This window comes from Lithobates pipiens, unplaced genomic scaffold (genome assembly GCF_037356315.1).
Source record: "Lithobates pipiens isolate NorthernLeopardFrog02 unplaced genomic scaffold, aLitPip1_a1.2 Scaffold_30, whole genome shotgun sequence".
Lineage (NCBI taxonomy): Eukaryota > Metazoa > Chordata > Amphibia > Anura > Ranidae > Lithobates > Lithobates pipiens.
The window spans coordinates 47,580,441-47,599,613 of record NW_027507791.1 but is presented as its reverse complement, the minus strand read 5'-3'; the positions used below and the strand labels follow the sequence as shown (position 1 = coordinate 47,599,613).

General features: G+C 40.1%; 1 protein-coding gene across 1 annotated transcript in view; it reads left to right on the top strand.

The window, feature by feature from the left end:
• Positions 1–19,173, top strand: part of LOC143942783 (uncharacterized) — a 49,132-nt gene that overhangs the window by 13,518 nt on the left and 16,441 nt on the right. The window contains exons 3-6 of the mRNA XM_077464176.1: positions 6,579–6,794; positions 10,609–10,737; positions 15,799–15,920; positions 16,496–16,615. Coding sequence (XP_077320302.1) covers positions 6,579–6,794; positions 10,609–10,737; positions 15,799–15,920; positions 16,496–16,615 — 587 coding nt within the window. The remainder of the gene's footprint in view (positions 1–6,578; positions 6,795–10,608; positions 10,738–15,798; positions 15,921–16,495; positions 16,616–19,173) is intronic.

The following is a 19,173-nucleotide window of genomic DNA, read 5'->3' as shown; positions in this document are numbered from 1 at the left end:
ATTACCACGTGGCCGCAAATTCGACATGAAGGTTTGCAAAGTTCGCCTCCCATTGAAGTCAATGGGGCCCGCGGCGAACGTTCGGTTTCGCGAACGTTTGGGTCCGTTCGCATTTCGCGTTCGCGAAACGTCCCGTCGGAAGTTCGTCCATCACTATGGGACACTATTCCTCCCATGGACTCCAATGATGGGGCAATATTTTCACACTGACTCCAACGATGGGGCACTATTCTCATTGACACCAATAATGAGGCACTATTCTCCCACTGATACCAACAATAGGGCACTATTCCCCCCCCCCCCCCCCCCCACTGATACCAATGATTGGGCACTATTCCTCCCACTGACACCAACAATGGGGCCCTTTTGCTCCCTCTGACACCAATGATGGGACACTATTTCTCCCACTGACACCAATGATGGGGCACTATTCCTCCCACTGACACCAACAATGGGGCCCTTTTGCTCCCTCTGACACCAATGATGGGACACTATTTCTTCCACTGACACCAATGATGGGACACTATTCCTCACACTGACATCAGCAATGGGGCACTATTCCTCCCACTGACACCAGTGATGGGGCACTATTCCTCCCACTGACACCAATGATTGATAACTATTCCTCCTCCACCTAACCACAAGGGGTGCTGAGGCATTATCAACTCCCACTGTCCACAGCCCGGTCTCCCTATAATCGGAAGGACAATAAACTGTCCCCTTGTTTAGAAAGTTTGGAGACCCTGATTTAGAAATAAAATTTAGGGGAGGGATAGGCAACCTAAGGCACATGTGCCATGGCTGGCACTCAGTGTCATTTGCAGTATCCCTTGGTAGATCATCATGATCAGGCTGGGACTGGCCCACTGGAGGATCCTCCATCCCTTTCTTCCTACAAATACAGCCATAGCCTGTAATGGACAGCTCACTAGACTGCTATACACAAAGCCTAGCCTGGCCCCCTTCACCAACGGCCTGTCCTCCTCAGTGATGATTTAAAGAGGACTGCTTGGTGTTCCTGATGTTTGAGTGCTGGCTCTCCTCCCACTACCAGCATAAGCCTGCTACAGCTGCAGATGTCATTATGTGAAGAAGCCCACCATCTGCCGCAGGTATGAATTTAATACTCATGCGGTTCTGATAGTGAAGGAATTGGAGGTGACCCAAGGTATGAAGGTCCAGGAACTAGGACTGATCTTACAGTAGGTCTGAAGGTCCAGGAACTGGGACTGATTATAGGCTGAAGATCCAGAAACTGGGACTGATCTTAGGTCTGAAGTTCTAGGAACTAGGACTGATCTTAGGTCTGAAAGACCAGGAACTGGGACTGTTCTTAGGTCTGAATATCCAGGAACTGGGACTAATCTTAGGTCTGAAGGTCTAGGAACTGGGACTCATCTTAGGTATGAAGGTCCAGCAACTGGGACTAATCTTAGGTATGAAGGTCTAGGAACTGGGACTAATCTTAGGTCTGAAGGTCTAGGAACTGGGACTGTTCTTAGGTCTGACGGTCCAGGAACTGGGAGTAATCTTAGGTCTGAAGGTCTAGGAACTGGGACTGATCTTAGGTCTGAAGGTCCAGGAACTGGGACTAATCTTCGGTCTGAATGTCCAGGAACTGGGATTGATCTTAGGTCTGAAGGTCCAGGAACTGGGACTGTTCTTAGGTCTGAAGGTCCAGGAACGGGGACTGTTCTTAGGTCTGAAGGTCTAGGACTTGGGGCTGATCTTAGGTCTACAGTGCCCTGTTGTTTACTAGAAGATTGGTTGACCAATGCTGATTGACACCCCAGGGTCTATTTATAAAGGTTTTCACACATCCTTGTCCAAAGATTGAATCCAATTAGAAAAATTGGATAAATCTGTGGGAATTTTGTATGAAAACCTATATAGAATAGACCCCTTAATGTGGAAAAGGTTGCTGACCCCTGATTTAAGGTTAGAACTTGAAGTGAGGGGGTTTGGTTGAAGTCTATAGTCAGGTGTGTTGAGATTGAAGGGTTAGGGTTAGGTTTTAGGCTGAGATTTAGGAGTTTTGTTGATGTCCAGAAACTGGGACTGATCTTAGGTCTGAAGGTCTAGGAACTGGGACTGATCTTAGGTCTGAAGGTCCAGGAACTGGGACTGTTCTAAGGTCTGAACGTCCAGGAACTGGGACTGTTCTTAGGTCTGAAGGTCCAGGAACTGGGACTGTTCTTAGGTCTGAACGTCCAGAAACTGGGACTGTTCTTAGGTCTGAAGGTCCAGGAACTGGGACTGTTCTTAGGTCTGAACGTCCAGGAACTGGGACTGATCTTAGGTCTGAAGGTCCAGGAACTGGGACTGATCTTAGGTCTGAACGTCCAGCAACTGGGACTGTTCTTAGGTCTGAACGTCCAGGAACTGGGACTGTTCTTAAGTCTGAAGGTCTAGGAACTGGGACTGATCTTAGGTCTGAAGGTCTAGGAACTGGGACTGATCTTAGGTCTGAACGTCCAGGAACTGGGACTAATCTTAGGTATGAAGGTCTAGGAACTGGGACTGATCTTAGGTCTGAACGTCCAGGAACTGGGACTAATCTTAGGTATGAAGGTCTAGGAACTGGGACTAATCTTAGGTCTGAATGTCCAGGAACTGGGATTGATCTTAGGTCTGAAGGTCCAGGACTTGGGGCTGATCTTAGGTCTACAGTGCCCTGTGTTTTACTAGAAGATTGGTTGACCAATGCTGATTAACACCCCGGGGTCTATTTCTAAAGGTTTTCACACATCTTTGTCCCAAGATTGAATCCAATTAGAAAAATTGGATAAATCTGTGGGAATCGTGTATGAAAACCTATATAGAATAGACCCCTTAATGTGGAAAAGGTTGCTGACCCCTGATTTAAGGTTAGAATTTGAAGTGAGGGGGTTTGGTAGAGTTCTATAGTCAGGTGTGTTGAGATTGAAGGGTTAGGGCCGGGTTCACACTGCGACGCGAGGCGAGGCGACACGGCTCGCCTCGCCTCGCTCCCGCAAGTCGCCCCCATTCAGTGCTATGGAACCGTTCTGAGAGGAGCGACTCGAGTCGCTCCGACTCAGAAAAAAGGTTCCTGTACTACTTCGGGGCGACTTCGGGGGCGACTTGCATTGACTTCTATGCAGAAGTCCTCTGCAAGTCGCCGCTGAGGTCCGTGCAGGTCGCGGCGAGGCAAGTCGGAGACGCCTCGCCGCGCATCGCTGTGTGAACCGGCCCTTAGGGTTAGGTTTTAGGCTGAGACTTAGGAGTTTTGTTGATGGCTATGGTTCTTCAAAAAAATATTTTATTTAGCATACTCAAAATTAAACATACAAGACATCAGGTAGGTATTACATCATGTATAGGCAACAAAGAATTCCACAATGATCCAGACAATAGTGTAACCATCAGCAGTCTATGACCACAACGTCTTGAACCTCCAACCCTACCCTGTAACTCAGTATAGTTGCTTTTATTTTTCCTTTGTTTTATTTTTATGTTTTAATAGTAGAGAACAAACAGTTCAACAAACCCCCCAAACTTTCCCTGTAGGAGAGGGAGGTAAACGACCCTCCCTATTCTGTTAGAACCCCCCCCCCCCCCCCCTAGAGGTTTCAACATTTATTTTAGAAACCTTGGGCAATGGGATAGAACTTTACGTACCCTACGTTCTTCTAACTTCAATATTCTTGTGTCAGTGCATTGCGCTCATACCCCCACCCTCTGGTGGAACTCTGCCTATGGGGATTACGCTCCTAGGTATAGCCGCAACTCTAGGCCCCTTCTTCCTCCAGTGTGCTCTTGGAGTCCCCCCCATCTAAACCATACCTTACTGAATTTTTTGGGGGCACCCCTGGCCTCATACGTCATCCTATATAAAAGTACATCCGCATTTACTACTTTTATCCACATCACTACTGTCAGCTGTTCTCCGTAGATCCAGCGCTGGGCAGCGTGTTGAAGGCTATGGTTAGTTGAGGTCAAGGGTTAGGCTTGGGGATTAAGATTAAGTGTAAATTTGTATTAGGTTTTTCCATAGGATAAGTTCTAAACCAGAACATCATATACATCATAATTGGCAGTGGCCTATGGGAGTCAAAATATCCTTCATGTCCAGCTTATTGATGGCAAGACTTAGGGCCACTATCAAGGAGCTTTGGTTGGCATGAGAGCCTCTTCTCTCCCAATACAAGCCTATAGGAATGCAAAAGTAGCTTGAAACAGGTCAACTGCAGGTAAGAAGGAGGCCAACTGCGGGTCAAATGTACCTGAAATTATATTTGAATAGTCTTAAAACATCTCAAACTGAGGTCAAAAGCGTGCTACATTAGCAGCCCTAAATCACCACCAACCTCCTGTTCCACCTCATCCCAAAGCCTTCAAACTGTGTTCTCCAAATTTTGACCATCAATCTATACGTTGCAGCCAAAATAAAAACTTATCACGATAATGTTTTTGCTGACCCAGCCTTCTGATGCTGTAGATCAGAGGTCTTCAAATTTTCTAAACAAAGGGCCAGTTTATGTCCTTCAGGCTTTAGGGGGGCCGGAGGGTGGCCATTGGAAGTAGAAAACATCCTGGCATCACTGGTAAACAATGCACAATGCACCATGTTTGTTATTAAGGGGAGGACTAGTGCCCCATGGTTGGTGTCAGAGGGAGGAATAGTGCCCCATCGTTGGTGTCATTGGGAGAGCCCCATCGTTGGTGTCATTGGGAGAATAATGCCCCATTATTGGTGTCAATAAGGAGAATTGTGCCCCATTGTTAGTGTCAGAGGGAGGAATAGCGCCTCAATTTTAGTGTTAGAGAAAAACAGTGCCCCATCATAGGTGTCAAATGGAAGAATAGTGCACCATCATTGGTGTCAGTGGGAGGAATAATACCCGATCATTGGTATCAGTGAGAGAAATAGTGCTCCATCATTGGTATCAGTGGGTGGAATAACGCCCCATCTTTGGTATCAGTGGGAGGAATAATGCCCCATCTTTGGTATCAGTGGGAGGAATAATGCCCCATCTTTGGTATCAGTGGGAGGAATAATGCCCCATCTTTGGTATCAGTGGGAGGAATAATGCCCCATCTTTGGTATCAGTGGGAGGAATAATGCCCCATCTTTGGTATCAGTGGGAGGAATAATGCCCCATCTTTGGTATCAGTGGGAGGAATAAGGCCCCATCTTTGCTATCAGTGGGAGAATAGTACCTCAATATTGGTGTCATTGAGTTGGTTGGTGTCAGAGGGAGGAATATTGCCCCATCGTTGGTGTCAGTGGGAGAGCCCCATTGTTGGTGTCAGTGGGAGAATAGTGCCCCATTATTGGTGTCAATAAGGAGAATTGTGCCCCATTGTTGGTGTCAGAGGGAGGAATAGCGCCCCATTGTTGGTGTTAGAGGGAGGAATAGCGCCCCATCTTTGGTATCAGTGGGAGGAATAATGCCCCATCTTTGCTATCAGTGGCAGGAATAATGCCCCATTGTTGGTATCAGTGGGAGAATAGTGCCTCAATATTGGTGTCATTGAGAATAGTCCCCCATTGTTGGTGTCAGTGGAAGAATAGTGCCTCATTACTGTTGTCAATGAGGTGAATAGTGCCCCATTAATGGTATCAGAGGGAGGAATAGTGCCCCATTGTTGGTGTCAGATGTAAAATAGTGCTCCATTGTTGATGTTAGAGGGAGAAGAAGTGCCCTATCATTGGTGTCAGAGGGAAGACTAGTGCCCTATTTCTGGCATCAGAGGGAAAATAGAGCCCCATTGTTGGTATCAGAGAGAGAAATAGTGCCCCATCGTTGATGTCAGTGGGAGAAATAGTGTCCCATCATTGGTGTCAGTGGGTGAAATGGCGCCCCCTCATTGGTGTCACTGGAAGCATAGTGCCCCATTGTTGGTGTCAGTGGGAATAACAGTGCCCCATTGTTGGTGTCAGTGGGATTAACAGTGCCCCATCATTGGTGTCAGTGGAAGAAGATGTGCCTCATTATTGGTGCCAGTGGGAGAAATGGTGCCCCATCATTGGTATCAGTGGATGAAATGCTGCCCCAAGGGCCAAAAAAAAGGCAAGCTAAGGGCCACATTTGGCCTGAGGGCCGCAGTTTGGAGACCACTGCTGTACACCGTCCTTTTTAAAGTTGAATCCCTTGTGTGTTTAGCGATGGACCTTTAGCACAGCACAGCTGTAAAGAGAGGCTATTGGAGTACTTGTGGACTTCCTGTCTACTTGAACAAGCTCTGATGCTTGCTGAAGCTTTTTCCTTTTTCACGCCATTATCTACACATTCCAGCAACTGCAGGCTATGAAACCCCCAACAGTCCCGTAGTTTTTGAGAATCTTCAACCACAATGTCCAACACCGACCTTAATTTTTTACCAGCAAACCCTCTGAGATCCCACATCTTCACCAACGTAATATTTGCTTGTGCAACTAAAACGCCTGACCTTATCTGTATTGGGTTGTAGCCACGTGGTTCGTTCTTCGCCAAATTGGCCGTAAGGAACATGTGTACCCAATAACGTGGCCAATGGGTGTATATGACCCTTTTTGGATGCTTGGAAGTCGAATTGGAAGTCCTTCTTTAACCCAAGTCCTTCTTCTTTTCCAGGCAAGTTGTACAATGACATTGGCCTGAGCTATGCCCAGCTGAAGGTCTTCTCCTTGGCGGTGGAGTGTTTCCAGAAGGCCTTGCCGTTCTGCCAGGAGGATGACATGGACGGAAACAAGGAGGCGGTGGTGTTGCAGAACCTGGGGGCCGCGTACAACACCCTGGAACAGTTCGAGGAAGGATTGGACTACCACAGGAGGGCAGCATCACTACACAGTACGATACACTCTAGTAATGATGGACCCACCTGACCCACAAACAAAAAGTGGGCTGTTTATAAGGGCTCATAAAGGCTTATGCATTAATTTGTGGTGTGTTAATCCTGTTCTGTGTACCAAGAACATTTCCCCTTATTTTCTGTCCCTGAGAGGCAACAGGAAGTTAGAGGAAATCTAAAAAGGGGAACTTCCTTCCTTCTTTTTTATATATATATATATATATATATATATATATATATATATATATATATATATATATATATATATATATATATATATATATACATATATACAGTGCCTTGCGAAAGTATTCGGCCCCCTTGAACTTTTCACGCTTTTGCCACATTTCAGGCTTCAAACATAAAGATATAAAAAATTTATTTTTTGTGAAGAATCACCAACAAGTGGGACACAATTGTGAAGTGGAATGAAATCTATTGGATTTTTGAAACTTTTTTAACTAATAAAAAAATGAAAAGTGGGGCGTGCAAAATTATTCGGCCCCCTTGCGTTAATACTTTGTAGAGCCACCTTTTGCTACGATTACAGCTGCAAGTTGCTTGGGGTATGTCTCTATCAGTTTTGCACGTCGAGAGACTGAAATTCTTGCCCATTCTTCCTTGCAAAACAGCTCGAGCTCAGTGAGGTTGGATGGAGAGCGTTTGTGAACAGCAGTTTTCAGCTCTTTCCACAGATTCTCGATTGCATTCAGGTCTGGACTTTGACTTGGCCATTCTAACACCTGGATACGTTTATTTGTGAACCATTCCTTTGTAGATTTTGCTGTATGTTTGGGATCATTGTCTTGTTGGAAGATAAATCTCCGTCCCAGTTTCAGGTCTTTTGCAGACTCCAACATGTCCTGTATTTGGCTGCATCCATCTTCCCCTCAATTTTAACCATCTTCCCTGTCCCTGCTGAAGAAAAGCAGGCCCAAATCATGATGCTGCCACCACCATGTATGACAGTGGGGATGGTGTGTTGAGGGTGATGAGCTGTGTTGCTTTTACGCCAAACATATCGTTTTGCATTGTGGGCAAAAAGTTTGATTTTGGTTTCATCTGACCAGAGCACCTTCTTCCACATGTTTGGTGTGTCTCCCAGGTGGCTTGTGGCAAACTTTAGATGAGACTTTTTATGGATATCTTTGAGAAATGGCTTTCTTCTTGCCACTCTTCCATAAAGGCCAGATTTGTGCAGTGTACGACTGATTGTTGTCCTATGGACAGACTCTCCCACCTCAGCTGTAGTTCTCTGCAGTTCATCCAGAGTGATCATGGGCCTCTTGGCTGCATCTCTGATCAGTCTTCTCCTTGTCTGAGCTGAAAGTTTAGAGGGACGGCCAGGTCTTGGTAGATTTGCAGTGGTCTGATACTCCTTCCATTTCAAAATGATCGCTTGCACAGTGCTCCTTGGGATGTTTAAAGCTTGGGAAATCTTTTTGTATCCAAATCCGGCTTTAAGCTTCTCCACAACAGTATTACGGACCTGCCTGGTGTGTACCTTGGTCTTCGTGATGCTCTCTGCGCTTTCAACAGAACCCTGAGACTATCACAGAGCAGGTGCATTTATACAGAGACTTGATTACACACAGGTGGATTCTATTTATCACCATCAGTCATTTAGGACAACATTGGATCATTCAGAGATCCTCGCTGAACTTTTGGATTGAGTTTGCTGCACTGAAAGTAAAGGGGCCGAATAATTTTGCACGCACCACTTTTCAGTTTTTTATTTGCTAAAAAAGTTTAAAATATCCAATAGATTTCGTTCCACTTCACAATTGTGTCCCACTTGTTGGTGATTCTTCACAAAAAATTTAAATTTTATATCTTTATGTTTGAAGCCTGAAATGTGGCAAAAGGTTGAAAAGTTCAAGGGGGCTGAATACTTTCGCAAGGCACTGTGTGTGTATATATATATATATATATATATATATATATATATATATATATACACACACATACACACATACACACACATATATATACAGCAGTTATAGTATTATATTTATAATTTATATATTGTTATTATTATTTTCCTAGCAATTGCCTAAAACAACAAAAGATTTAAATTGTTATTGAAAAATAATGTACTATTCTAATAATATATAATAATATATTATGGTAATATTATATATTAATATAATTAATATGAATTCATATATTATTATAGATTTTTTAAACACTGAAATGATGATGATGATTATATTCCTAAGATTGCTGATAAAACAAAAGTTTGACATTAATATAAAAATAATATATTATTGTAATACTATATATATTACTAATTTTTTATATTAAATATAATATCCTATTATCATGATTTAATCATGTAGTTAATATTGAAAAATATTAACAAAATAATTATTTATTTTAATTAATATTATCTTATTATTATAATAATAATATTGTAATAAATGATAAAAAGGGGACCCGCTTGTAGTTGTAGTGCTGCTCAAAGCAAAGGAAAAAGGGATATACTATATGTTTTTCCGTTGGTCTCAGGAATGGGGTGCTGGCGTGAAATGCCACTATCCAGTAATGTAATTCTTACAAGCAAATACCGCCGCTCTTCTGGTCAAGTCTTTATTGGTATGTGTGTGTGTGTGTGTGGTGGCCTCAGCCTGCTCTGCATAGATGTCCACGATGAAGCCTTGATAGGTGGGGTGAAATGCGTCAGTTGGTGTGGCTTGTGGAGTGAAAAGCAGTCTGAGGCCATCACACATATATCAATACAAACCGGAACTGGGAAAGTGGCGGTATTTGCTTGTAAAAAAATGAAAAAAAGGTGAAATATTATTATTATTAAGAAGAAGAAAAGATAAATAATAATTATTATTATTATTATTATATTAAACTTTTGATTTGTTTTTGGATGGGGTGCGGAAAAGCTAGCCTCTGTCGGGTTTTTATTGCTGTCTGTCACCCTCTCTGTGACTGGCTTCTGACCATATGAGAAAGGACGTGAGGAGAAATCCAAAAATCTAGAATTGTCACCAAAATATTATAATATACCGGTATTATTATAAAAATATATATTACTCATTTATGATATTAATATCAAAAATAATAATTATATTAATTAACAACAACAATAATAATATCATCATCATCATCATTATTATTATTATTATTAATAATAATAATAATAATAATAATAATAATATTATCATTATTATTATTAATAATAATAATCATATTATTATCATCATTATTATTATTATTATTATTATTTTTATTATTATTAATAATAATAATAATAATAATAATAATAATAATAATATTATCATCATCATTATTATTATTATTAATAACATTATTGTTATCATCATCATTATCATCATCATCATTATCATTATTATCATTATTATTATTAATAACATTATTATTATCATCGTCATCATCATAATTATTCATATTATTATTCATATTATTATCATCATCATTATTATTATTAAGATTGCCTATAGATACAATAATAAGTATAGAAGTTTGGTGTTTGTTTCAAAAGTATTAAATAATGCGGTACATGTAAATATGAAAAATGTCCACTAGAGGTCACCAAAGTATCCCCAATAGCTGACATGCATTCTCCATAAACATGAGACTTATTTCAGAATGCAAATGCACCAATCCAAAGCCAGCAATCAGAATTTACCTTTCATTGTTCCATTGGTTTCATGCCAGGTTGCATCTGATTGGTTGGTATTTCTGATTGTTTATCTGAGGTTTATGTGTAGGCAGGCAGGTTACTATGGAGGGATATCAGGTCATGGTCACGGTCAGACGGTGTTGTTGTGTTTATCGCAGGCATGCTTGGTAACCGCAGAGCTCAAGGACAATGTTTTGGCAACCTGGCGTACGCCCTGAGCCAGCTCAGCGACCACGAGGCGGCGGCAGAGAATTACCTCCACTCTCTACAGGCGTTTAAAGACTCAGGTAGGTCTTCTTAGGGTAGGTGTGACACTTAAAGGGGGATTCCATCTCACGCTGTACTAACTATGGAAACCACCACGCTGTGTGATATATACTGTACATGTCATTTACAGGATACTTAATCATTTTTTAAAGTGATCTTTCTTTCTCCTAAAAGCCTTTTTAAAGAGAACCCGTAATGAAGGTCAGCAGGAAACGTAGGCATATCTGGTAGCACTCTGGCCATTTTTTCCAGTTCTGGATGAAGTGGAGAAGGGTTAGAACCTCTGTTGGCTATATGTCCCCGTTAAGGAGATTTCCCCCACTTCCTGTCATCCTGACACCACAGGAAGCAAGGAATTTTCTCCAACCATAAAATGGAATACAAGCCCGATAGAGGTTCTTTCCATTTCCTATTCTACCCAAGCAGCCTCAGAGGGACCAATCTATAAAATGTGGGATCTGCCAGACCTTTCACTACATAAGAAGGGGGACACGGGGTCCGTGTATCGGAAGGGAGAGCATAGAAAAAAGCGGATACATTTCATAGAGTAGGGTTAAGGTCAGTTAGGATAATGTACTTTAATTCTGATTGCTAGCTCTTTGGGCAGTCAAGATCTTTACTGCATTTTTTGTTCCGATTATTGGGGGCTTTTTTGTCTTCATTTTATTTTACGGTTGATTTGAGGCCACCGGTCACTTCAAGCTGCTGTGCCGTCCATAATAATTTTTTTTAGTTTAGAGGTGATATATATATATATATAATTTTTATTTATTTTTATATAAAAAAATGTGAGTGCACCCCTCACATTTTTGTAAATTTTTTCTTCTATCTTTTCATGTGACAACACTGAAGAAATGACACTTGTCTACAATGTAAAGTAGTGAGTGTACAGCTTGTATAACGGTGTAAATTTGCCGTCCCCTCAAAATAACTCAACACACAGCCATTAATGTCTAAACCGCTGGCAACAAAAGTGAGTACACCCCTAAGTGAAAATGTCCAAATTGGGCACAAAGTGTCAATATTTTGTGTGGCCGCCATTATTTTCCAGCACTGCCTTAACCCTCTTGGGCATGGAGGTCACCAGAGCATCACAGGTTGTCACTGGAGTCCTCTTCCCCTCCTCCATGATGACATCACAGATCTGGTGGATGTTGGAGACCTTCCCCTCCTCCACCTTCCATTTGAGGATGCCCCACAGATGATCAATAGGGTTTAGGTCTGGAGACATGCTTGGCCAGTCCATCACCTTTACCCTCAGCTTCTTTAGCGAGGCAGTGGTCATCTTGGAGGTGTGTTTGGGTCCTTATCATGTTGGAATACTGCCCTGCGGTCCAGTCTCTGAAGGGAGGGATCATGCTCTGCTTCAGTATGTCACAGTACATGTTGGCATTCATGGTTCCCTCAATGATCTGTAGCCCCCCAGTGCCGGCAGCACTCATGCAGCCCCAGACCATGACACTCCCACCACCATGCCTGACTGTAGACAAGACACACTTGTCTTTGTCCTCCTCACCTGGTTGCCCCCACACACGCTTGTCACCATCTGACACCAAATACGTTTATCTTGGTCTCATCAGACCACAGGACATGGTTCCAGTAATCCATGTCCTTAGTCTGCTTGTCTTCAGCAAACTGTTTGCAGGCTTTCTTTTGCATCATCTTTAGAAGAGGCTTCCTTCTGGGATGACAGCCATGCAGACTAATTTGATGCAGTGTGTGGCGTATGGTCTGAGCACTGACAGGCTGACCCCCCCACCCCTTCAACCTCTGCAGCAATGCTGGCAGCACTTATACGTCTATTTCCCAAAGACAACCTCTGGATATGACGCTGAGCACGTGACCTCAACTTCTTTGGTGGACCATGGCAAGGCCTGTTCTGAGTGGAACCTGTCCTGTTATACCGCTGTATGGTCTTGGCCACCGTGCTGCAGCTCAGTTTCAGGGTCTTGACAAACTCCTTATAGCCTAGGCCATCTTTATGTAGAGCAACAATTCTTTTTTTTCAGATCCTCAGAGAGTTCTTTTCCATGAGGTGCCATGTTGAACTTCCAGTGACCAGTATGAGAGAGTGAGAGTGATAACACCAAATTTAACACACCTGCTCCCCATTCGCACCTGAGACCTTGTAACACTAACGAGTCACATGACACCGGGGAGGGAAAATGGCTAATTGGGCCCAATTTGGACATTTTCACTTAGGGGTGTCCTCACTTTTGTTGCCAGCGGTTTAGACACAATGGCTGTGTGTTGAGTTATTTTGAGGGGACGGCAAATTTACACTGTTATACAAACTGTACACTCACTACTTTACATTGTAGACAAGTGTCATTTCTTCAGTGTTGTCACATGAAAAGATAGAATAAAATATTTACAAAAATGTGAGGGTGTACTTACTTTTGTGAGCTACTGTATATTGCCAACAACTTTTGCAGCACTTTACATACTATTCAATTGACATCAGTCCCTAACCTTGAAAAAGCTTACAATCTAAGGTCCCAATCTCACATGTGCACATTTTACACACGCACGCTTACAGCCAATTAACCTACCCGCACATCTTTAGAGTGTGGAAGGAAATGTGAGAATCCAGAGGAAATCCCACTTTTGTGAGTTACTTTATATAGATATATAGTTGGACATTGGCCCGTTACGTTTAGGATGGGTCCTCTTTAATAACCAGAGGACGGTCCTTCTCAGCTGGTGGTCATACATTGGACATCGGCGCGTTACGTTTAGGACGGGTCCTCTTTAATAACCAGAGGACGGTCCTTCTCAGCTGGCGGTCATACATTGAACATTGGCGCGTTACGTTTATGACAGGTCCTCTTTAATAACCAGAGGACGGTCCTTCTCAGCTGGTGGTCATACATTGGACATCGGCACGTTACATTTAGGACGGGTCCTCTTTAATAATCAGAGGACGGTCTTTCTCAGCTGGTGGTCATACATTGGACATCGGCACGTTACATTTAGGACGGGTCCTCTTTAATAACCAGAGGACGGTCCTTCTAAGTTTTTGTGGTCATACATTGGACATCGGCACGTTACATTTAGGACAGGTCCTCTTTAATAACCAGAGGACGGTCCTTCTAAGTTTTTGTGGTCATACATTGGACATCGGCACATTACATTTAGGACGGGTCCTCTTTAATAACCAGAGGGTGGTCATACATTGGACATCGGCACATTACATTTAGGACGACACCTCGTTAATAACCAGAGGACGGTCCTTCTCAGCTTGTGGTCATACATTGGACATCGGCATGTTACGTTTAGGACGGGACCTCTTTAATAACCAGAGGACGGTCCTTCTCAGCTTGTGGTCATACATTGGACATCGGCATGTTACGTTTAGGACGGGACCTCTTTAATAACCAGAGGACGGTCCTTCTCAGCTGGTGGTCATACATTGGACATCGACATGTTACGTTTAGGACGGGTCCTCTTTAATAACCAGAGGGTGGTCCTTCTCAGCTGGCGGTCATACATTGAACATCAGCACGTTACATTTAGGACAGGTCCTCTTTAATAACCAGAGGACGGTCCTTCTAAGTTTTTGTGGTCATACATTGGACATCGGCACGTTACATTTAGGACAGGTCCTCTTTAATAACCAGAGGACGGTCCGTCTAAGTTTTTGTGGTCATACATTGGACATCGGCGCGTTATATTTAGGACGGGTCCTCTTTAATAACCAGAGGGTGGTCATACATTGGACATCGGCACATTACATTTAGGACGGGACCTCTTTAATAACCAGAGGACGGTCCTTCTCAGCTTGTGGTCATACATTGGACATCGGCATGTTACGTTTATGACGGGTCCTCTTTAATAACCAGAGGGTGGTCCTTCTCAGCTGGCGGTCATACATTGAACATCGGCACATTACATTTAGGACGGGTCCTCTTTAATAACCAGAGGACGGTCCTTCTAAGTTTTTGTGGTCCTACATTGGACATCGGCACGTTACATTTAGGACGGGTCCTCTTTAATAACCAGAGGACGGTCCTTCTAAGTTTTTGTGGTCATACATTGGACATCAGCACGTTACATTTAGGACGGGTCCTCTTTAATAACCAGAGGGTGGTCATACATTGGACATCGGCACGTTACATTTAGGACGGGACCTCTTTAATAACCAGAGGACGGTCCTTCTCAGCTGGTGGTCATACATTGGACATCGGCACATTACTTTTAGGACGGGTCCTCTTTAATAACCAGAGGACGGTGCTTCTCAGCTTGTGGTCATACACTGGACATCGACATGTTACGTTTAGGACGGGTCCTCTTTAATAACCAGAGGACGGTCCTTCTAAGTTTTTGTGGTCATACATTGGACATCGGCACGTTACATTTAGGACGGGTCCTCTTTAATAACCAGAGGACGGTCCGTCTAAGTTTTTGTGGTCATACATTGGACATCGGCACGTTATATTTAGGACGGGTCCTCTTTAATAACCAGAGGGTGGTCATACATTGGACATCGGCACATTACATTTAGGACGGGACCTCGTTAATAACCAGAGGACGGTCCTTCTCAGCTTGTGGTCATACATTGGACATCGGCATGTTACGTTTATGACGGGTCCTCTTTAATAACCAGAGGGTGGTCCTTCTCAGCTGGCGGTCATACATTGAACATCGGCACATTACATTTAGGACGGGTCCTCTTTAATAACCAGAGGGTGGTCCTTCTCAGCTGGCGGTCATACATTGAACATCGGCACATTACATTTAGGACGGGTCCTCTTTAATAACCAGAGGACGGTCCTTCTAAGTTTTTGTGGTCATACATTGGACATCGGCACGTTACATTTAGGACGGGTCCTCTTTAATAACCAGAGGGTGGTCATACATTGGACATCGGCACATTACTTTTAGGACGGGTCCTCTTTAATAACCAGAGGGTGGTCATACATTGGACATCGGCACATTACTTTTAGGACGGGTCCTCTTTAATAACCAGAGGACGGTCCTTCTCAGCTTGTGGTCATACATATTTAGGACGGGTCCTCTTTAAAGACTCTTTGCGCTCTTATTGCTCTTCTCTACTGATCCAGCTTGTTCTCCTCCACCAGATGATGTCCACGGCCAATGGCAGGCATGCGAAGGACTTGGAGCAGCCAAATTCCGTCTGTGCGATCCGGAGAAGGCCGTCCTGTACTACAAGCAGGCCCTGGCCTTAGTTTCCAAAGCCAAGGTTAGATCTCCGCGGCTTGCTTGATAGGACTCTATAAATAATAATGGGCTGGGGGAAAATAGAAAATAAAATATACTCTTGGTATATAAAGCCAAAACTCTTCTTGTTTGTTTTGGTTTTGCATGGAGAGAAGATGGGGGTTAGAACCCCTGTCAGGTTTTTTTTTTTTTTATTGCTCCCCTCTGGGGAAGATTCAACCCTCTCTGTCTGTCCTGGTGACCCTTGGCACTGGGACTGAATGTGATGGGAAATCCAAAAGATGTTAGGGTTGTCACCAGGACAGGAAGAGAGGTAAAAGTTTACGATGGGCGACACCAGTTCTGGTGGCAACCAGGGATTTTCCTCGCTTTGGAGGAACCTTTCACCAGGAAGTGACGGGAAGTCTCCCCTCCCCCCCCCCAGTGAGGACACCTGTTCCGGTGACAACGAAGAGGTGACTTCCCCTAACGTTGGGGAGACCTGCTCTCACTTCCTGTTGTGTATCTGGGACAACGGAAAATCAGATATTAATGTGCGTGGATAGCTTAAGGTCACCTGGTTTATGGTCAGACTGATTCCAAAGTGTTCTGTTGCAGGAAGCCTCCAACGACGCGCAGGAGAGAATCGTGAACAAGCTGACCGACGCACTTCAGTACAAACTGTCCTTCAACAGACACCCCATTCAGGGCGGAGCCATACCACCACCCGTGCCACTGGTAAATCTCTCAAAAAAATACAACTACTAAACAATGTTTGTCTATGAGTGTGTGTATGTATATGTATATGTATATGTATATGTATATATATATATATACACACACACACACACACACACACATATATATATATATATACTATATAAAGATAGATAGGTAGATAGATAGATAGATAGATAGATAAATAGATAGTGAAAGTGCATGGGCAAATGGGGCAAAAAAATGAATGTAAATAAGCGATATCCTGCGCTGTTCGAATGTAAATTATTAATTTTATATGGGAAAATATTGCATTTGCCCACTAGGTAGCGCTAAGTAAGTATTATAGAAATTTTCTATAATGCTTATTTCCATCTAGTGGCCAAATTTGGTATTTTCTCTATTCATAAAGCAGTGGTATGGCCTTACCAAACAAAGCATACCAATGGGTGCATTTTTTTTCCCTCATAGCCGTTCGCCCCCGGTGAAAGTGCATGTCCAAGTGGGGCAAAAAAAATAAATAAATAGGCGAGATCCTGCACTGTTCAAATGTAAATCATTGATCTTAAAAGGGGAAATTCTGCATTTGGCCACTAGATGGAGCTAAAGTATTAGAGACGATTGCTGTAATGCTTAGCTCCATCTACTGGCCAAATGGGGTGTTTTCCATTTAAAATCAATTATTTACATTCAGGCAGCACAGGTCATAGCCTATTTACATTTTTTTTTTTGTTTTTTTGCAAATTATTTCTAAATCAACCCCCAAGAGTATAAATCATTCATTTTAAATATGAAATACCACTTTGGGCTCTAGACGGAACTCCTAGCTCCATCTAGTGGCCAAGTATAGTATTTTCCAGTTAAAATCAATGATTTACAATAAGACAGCATAGAAAAAAAAAAAAAAAAAAAAATATATATATATATATATATATATATATATATATATATATATATATATATATATATATATGTATGTATATATATATATATATATATATATATATATATATATATATATATATATATATATATATATATATATATATAATTCTATTAATATAAATGCATATGATAGATAATCGATTTATCATGAATGGAATATAAACTAAAATAATATAATATAAACTAAAATAATATAATATATATATATATATATAGATATATATATATATATATATTATAAATCTAGTAATATAAATTAATATTACAGAAAATTTATTTATTATAAATTGAATATAATAAAGCTATATAATATAATAAAATATATGAATATAAGTATATATATTATAATTTTATTAATATAAACTCATATTATATATAATTGATTTATCGTGAATTGAATATAATATGAAATAATCTAATATAAACTAAAATAATATAATATAGATATATATATTATAAATATATTAATATAAATAAATATTATAGATAATTGATTTATCGTGAATGGAATATAATATGAAATAATATAATATAAACTTAAATAATATAATATAATATAATATAGATATATGTATTATAAATATATTAATATAAATGAATATTACAGAAATTGATTTATTATAAATGGAATATAATAAAAATGTATATAATATAAATATATATATATTATAATTCTATTAATATAAACTCATATTATAGATAATTTATCATGAATGGAATATAATATGAAATAATCAAATATAAACTAAAATAATATAATATTATATATATATATATATATATATATATATATATATATATATATATATATATGTGTGTGTGTGTGTGTGTGTGTGTGTGTGTATATATATGTATATATATATATATATATATATATATATATATATATATATTATAAATCTATTAATATAAATTAATATTACAGAAAATGTACCGTATTTATTATGAATGGAATATAATAAAAAAAACTATATAATATAATATAATATGAATATATATAATATAATTCTATTAAAATAAATGAATATTATAGATAATTGATTTATCGTGAATGGAATATAATATGAAATAATCTAATATAAACTAAAATAATATAGATATATATATTATAATTATATTAATATAAATGAATATTATAGATAATTGATTTATCGTGAATGAAATATAATATGAAATAATCGAATATAAACTTAAATAATATAATATAGATATATATATTAAAAATCTATTAATATAAATGAATATTACAGAAAATTTATTTATTATAAATGGAATATAATAAAAATAATAATTGATTTATTGTGAATGGAATATAATTTAAAGTAATATAAATTTATATATTTTTATAAATTAATATGATAGATAATTGATTTATTATAAATAAAATAATATAAATATATAAATTATAATTCTATTAATATAAGTTCGTATTATAGATAATTGATTTATCATGAATGTAATATAATATACAATAATATAATAATAAAATATAATATAATATAAATATATATATTAGGAATCAGCTAATATAAATTAATATTAAAGGCAATGCATTTATTATAAATTGATTAATTGAAGGCTATCAGAATTGTATTTATATTACATAAAACTATTCACAGAATAGTTTTGTTTTT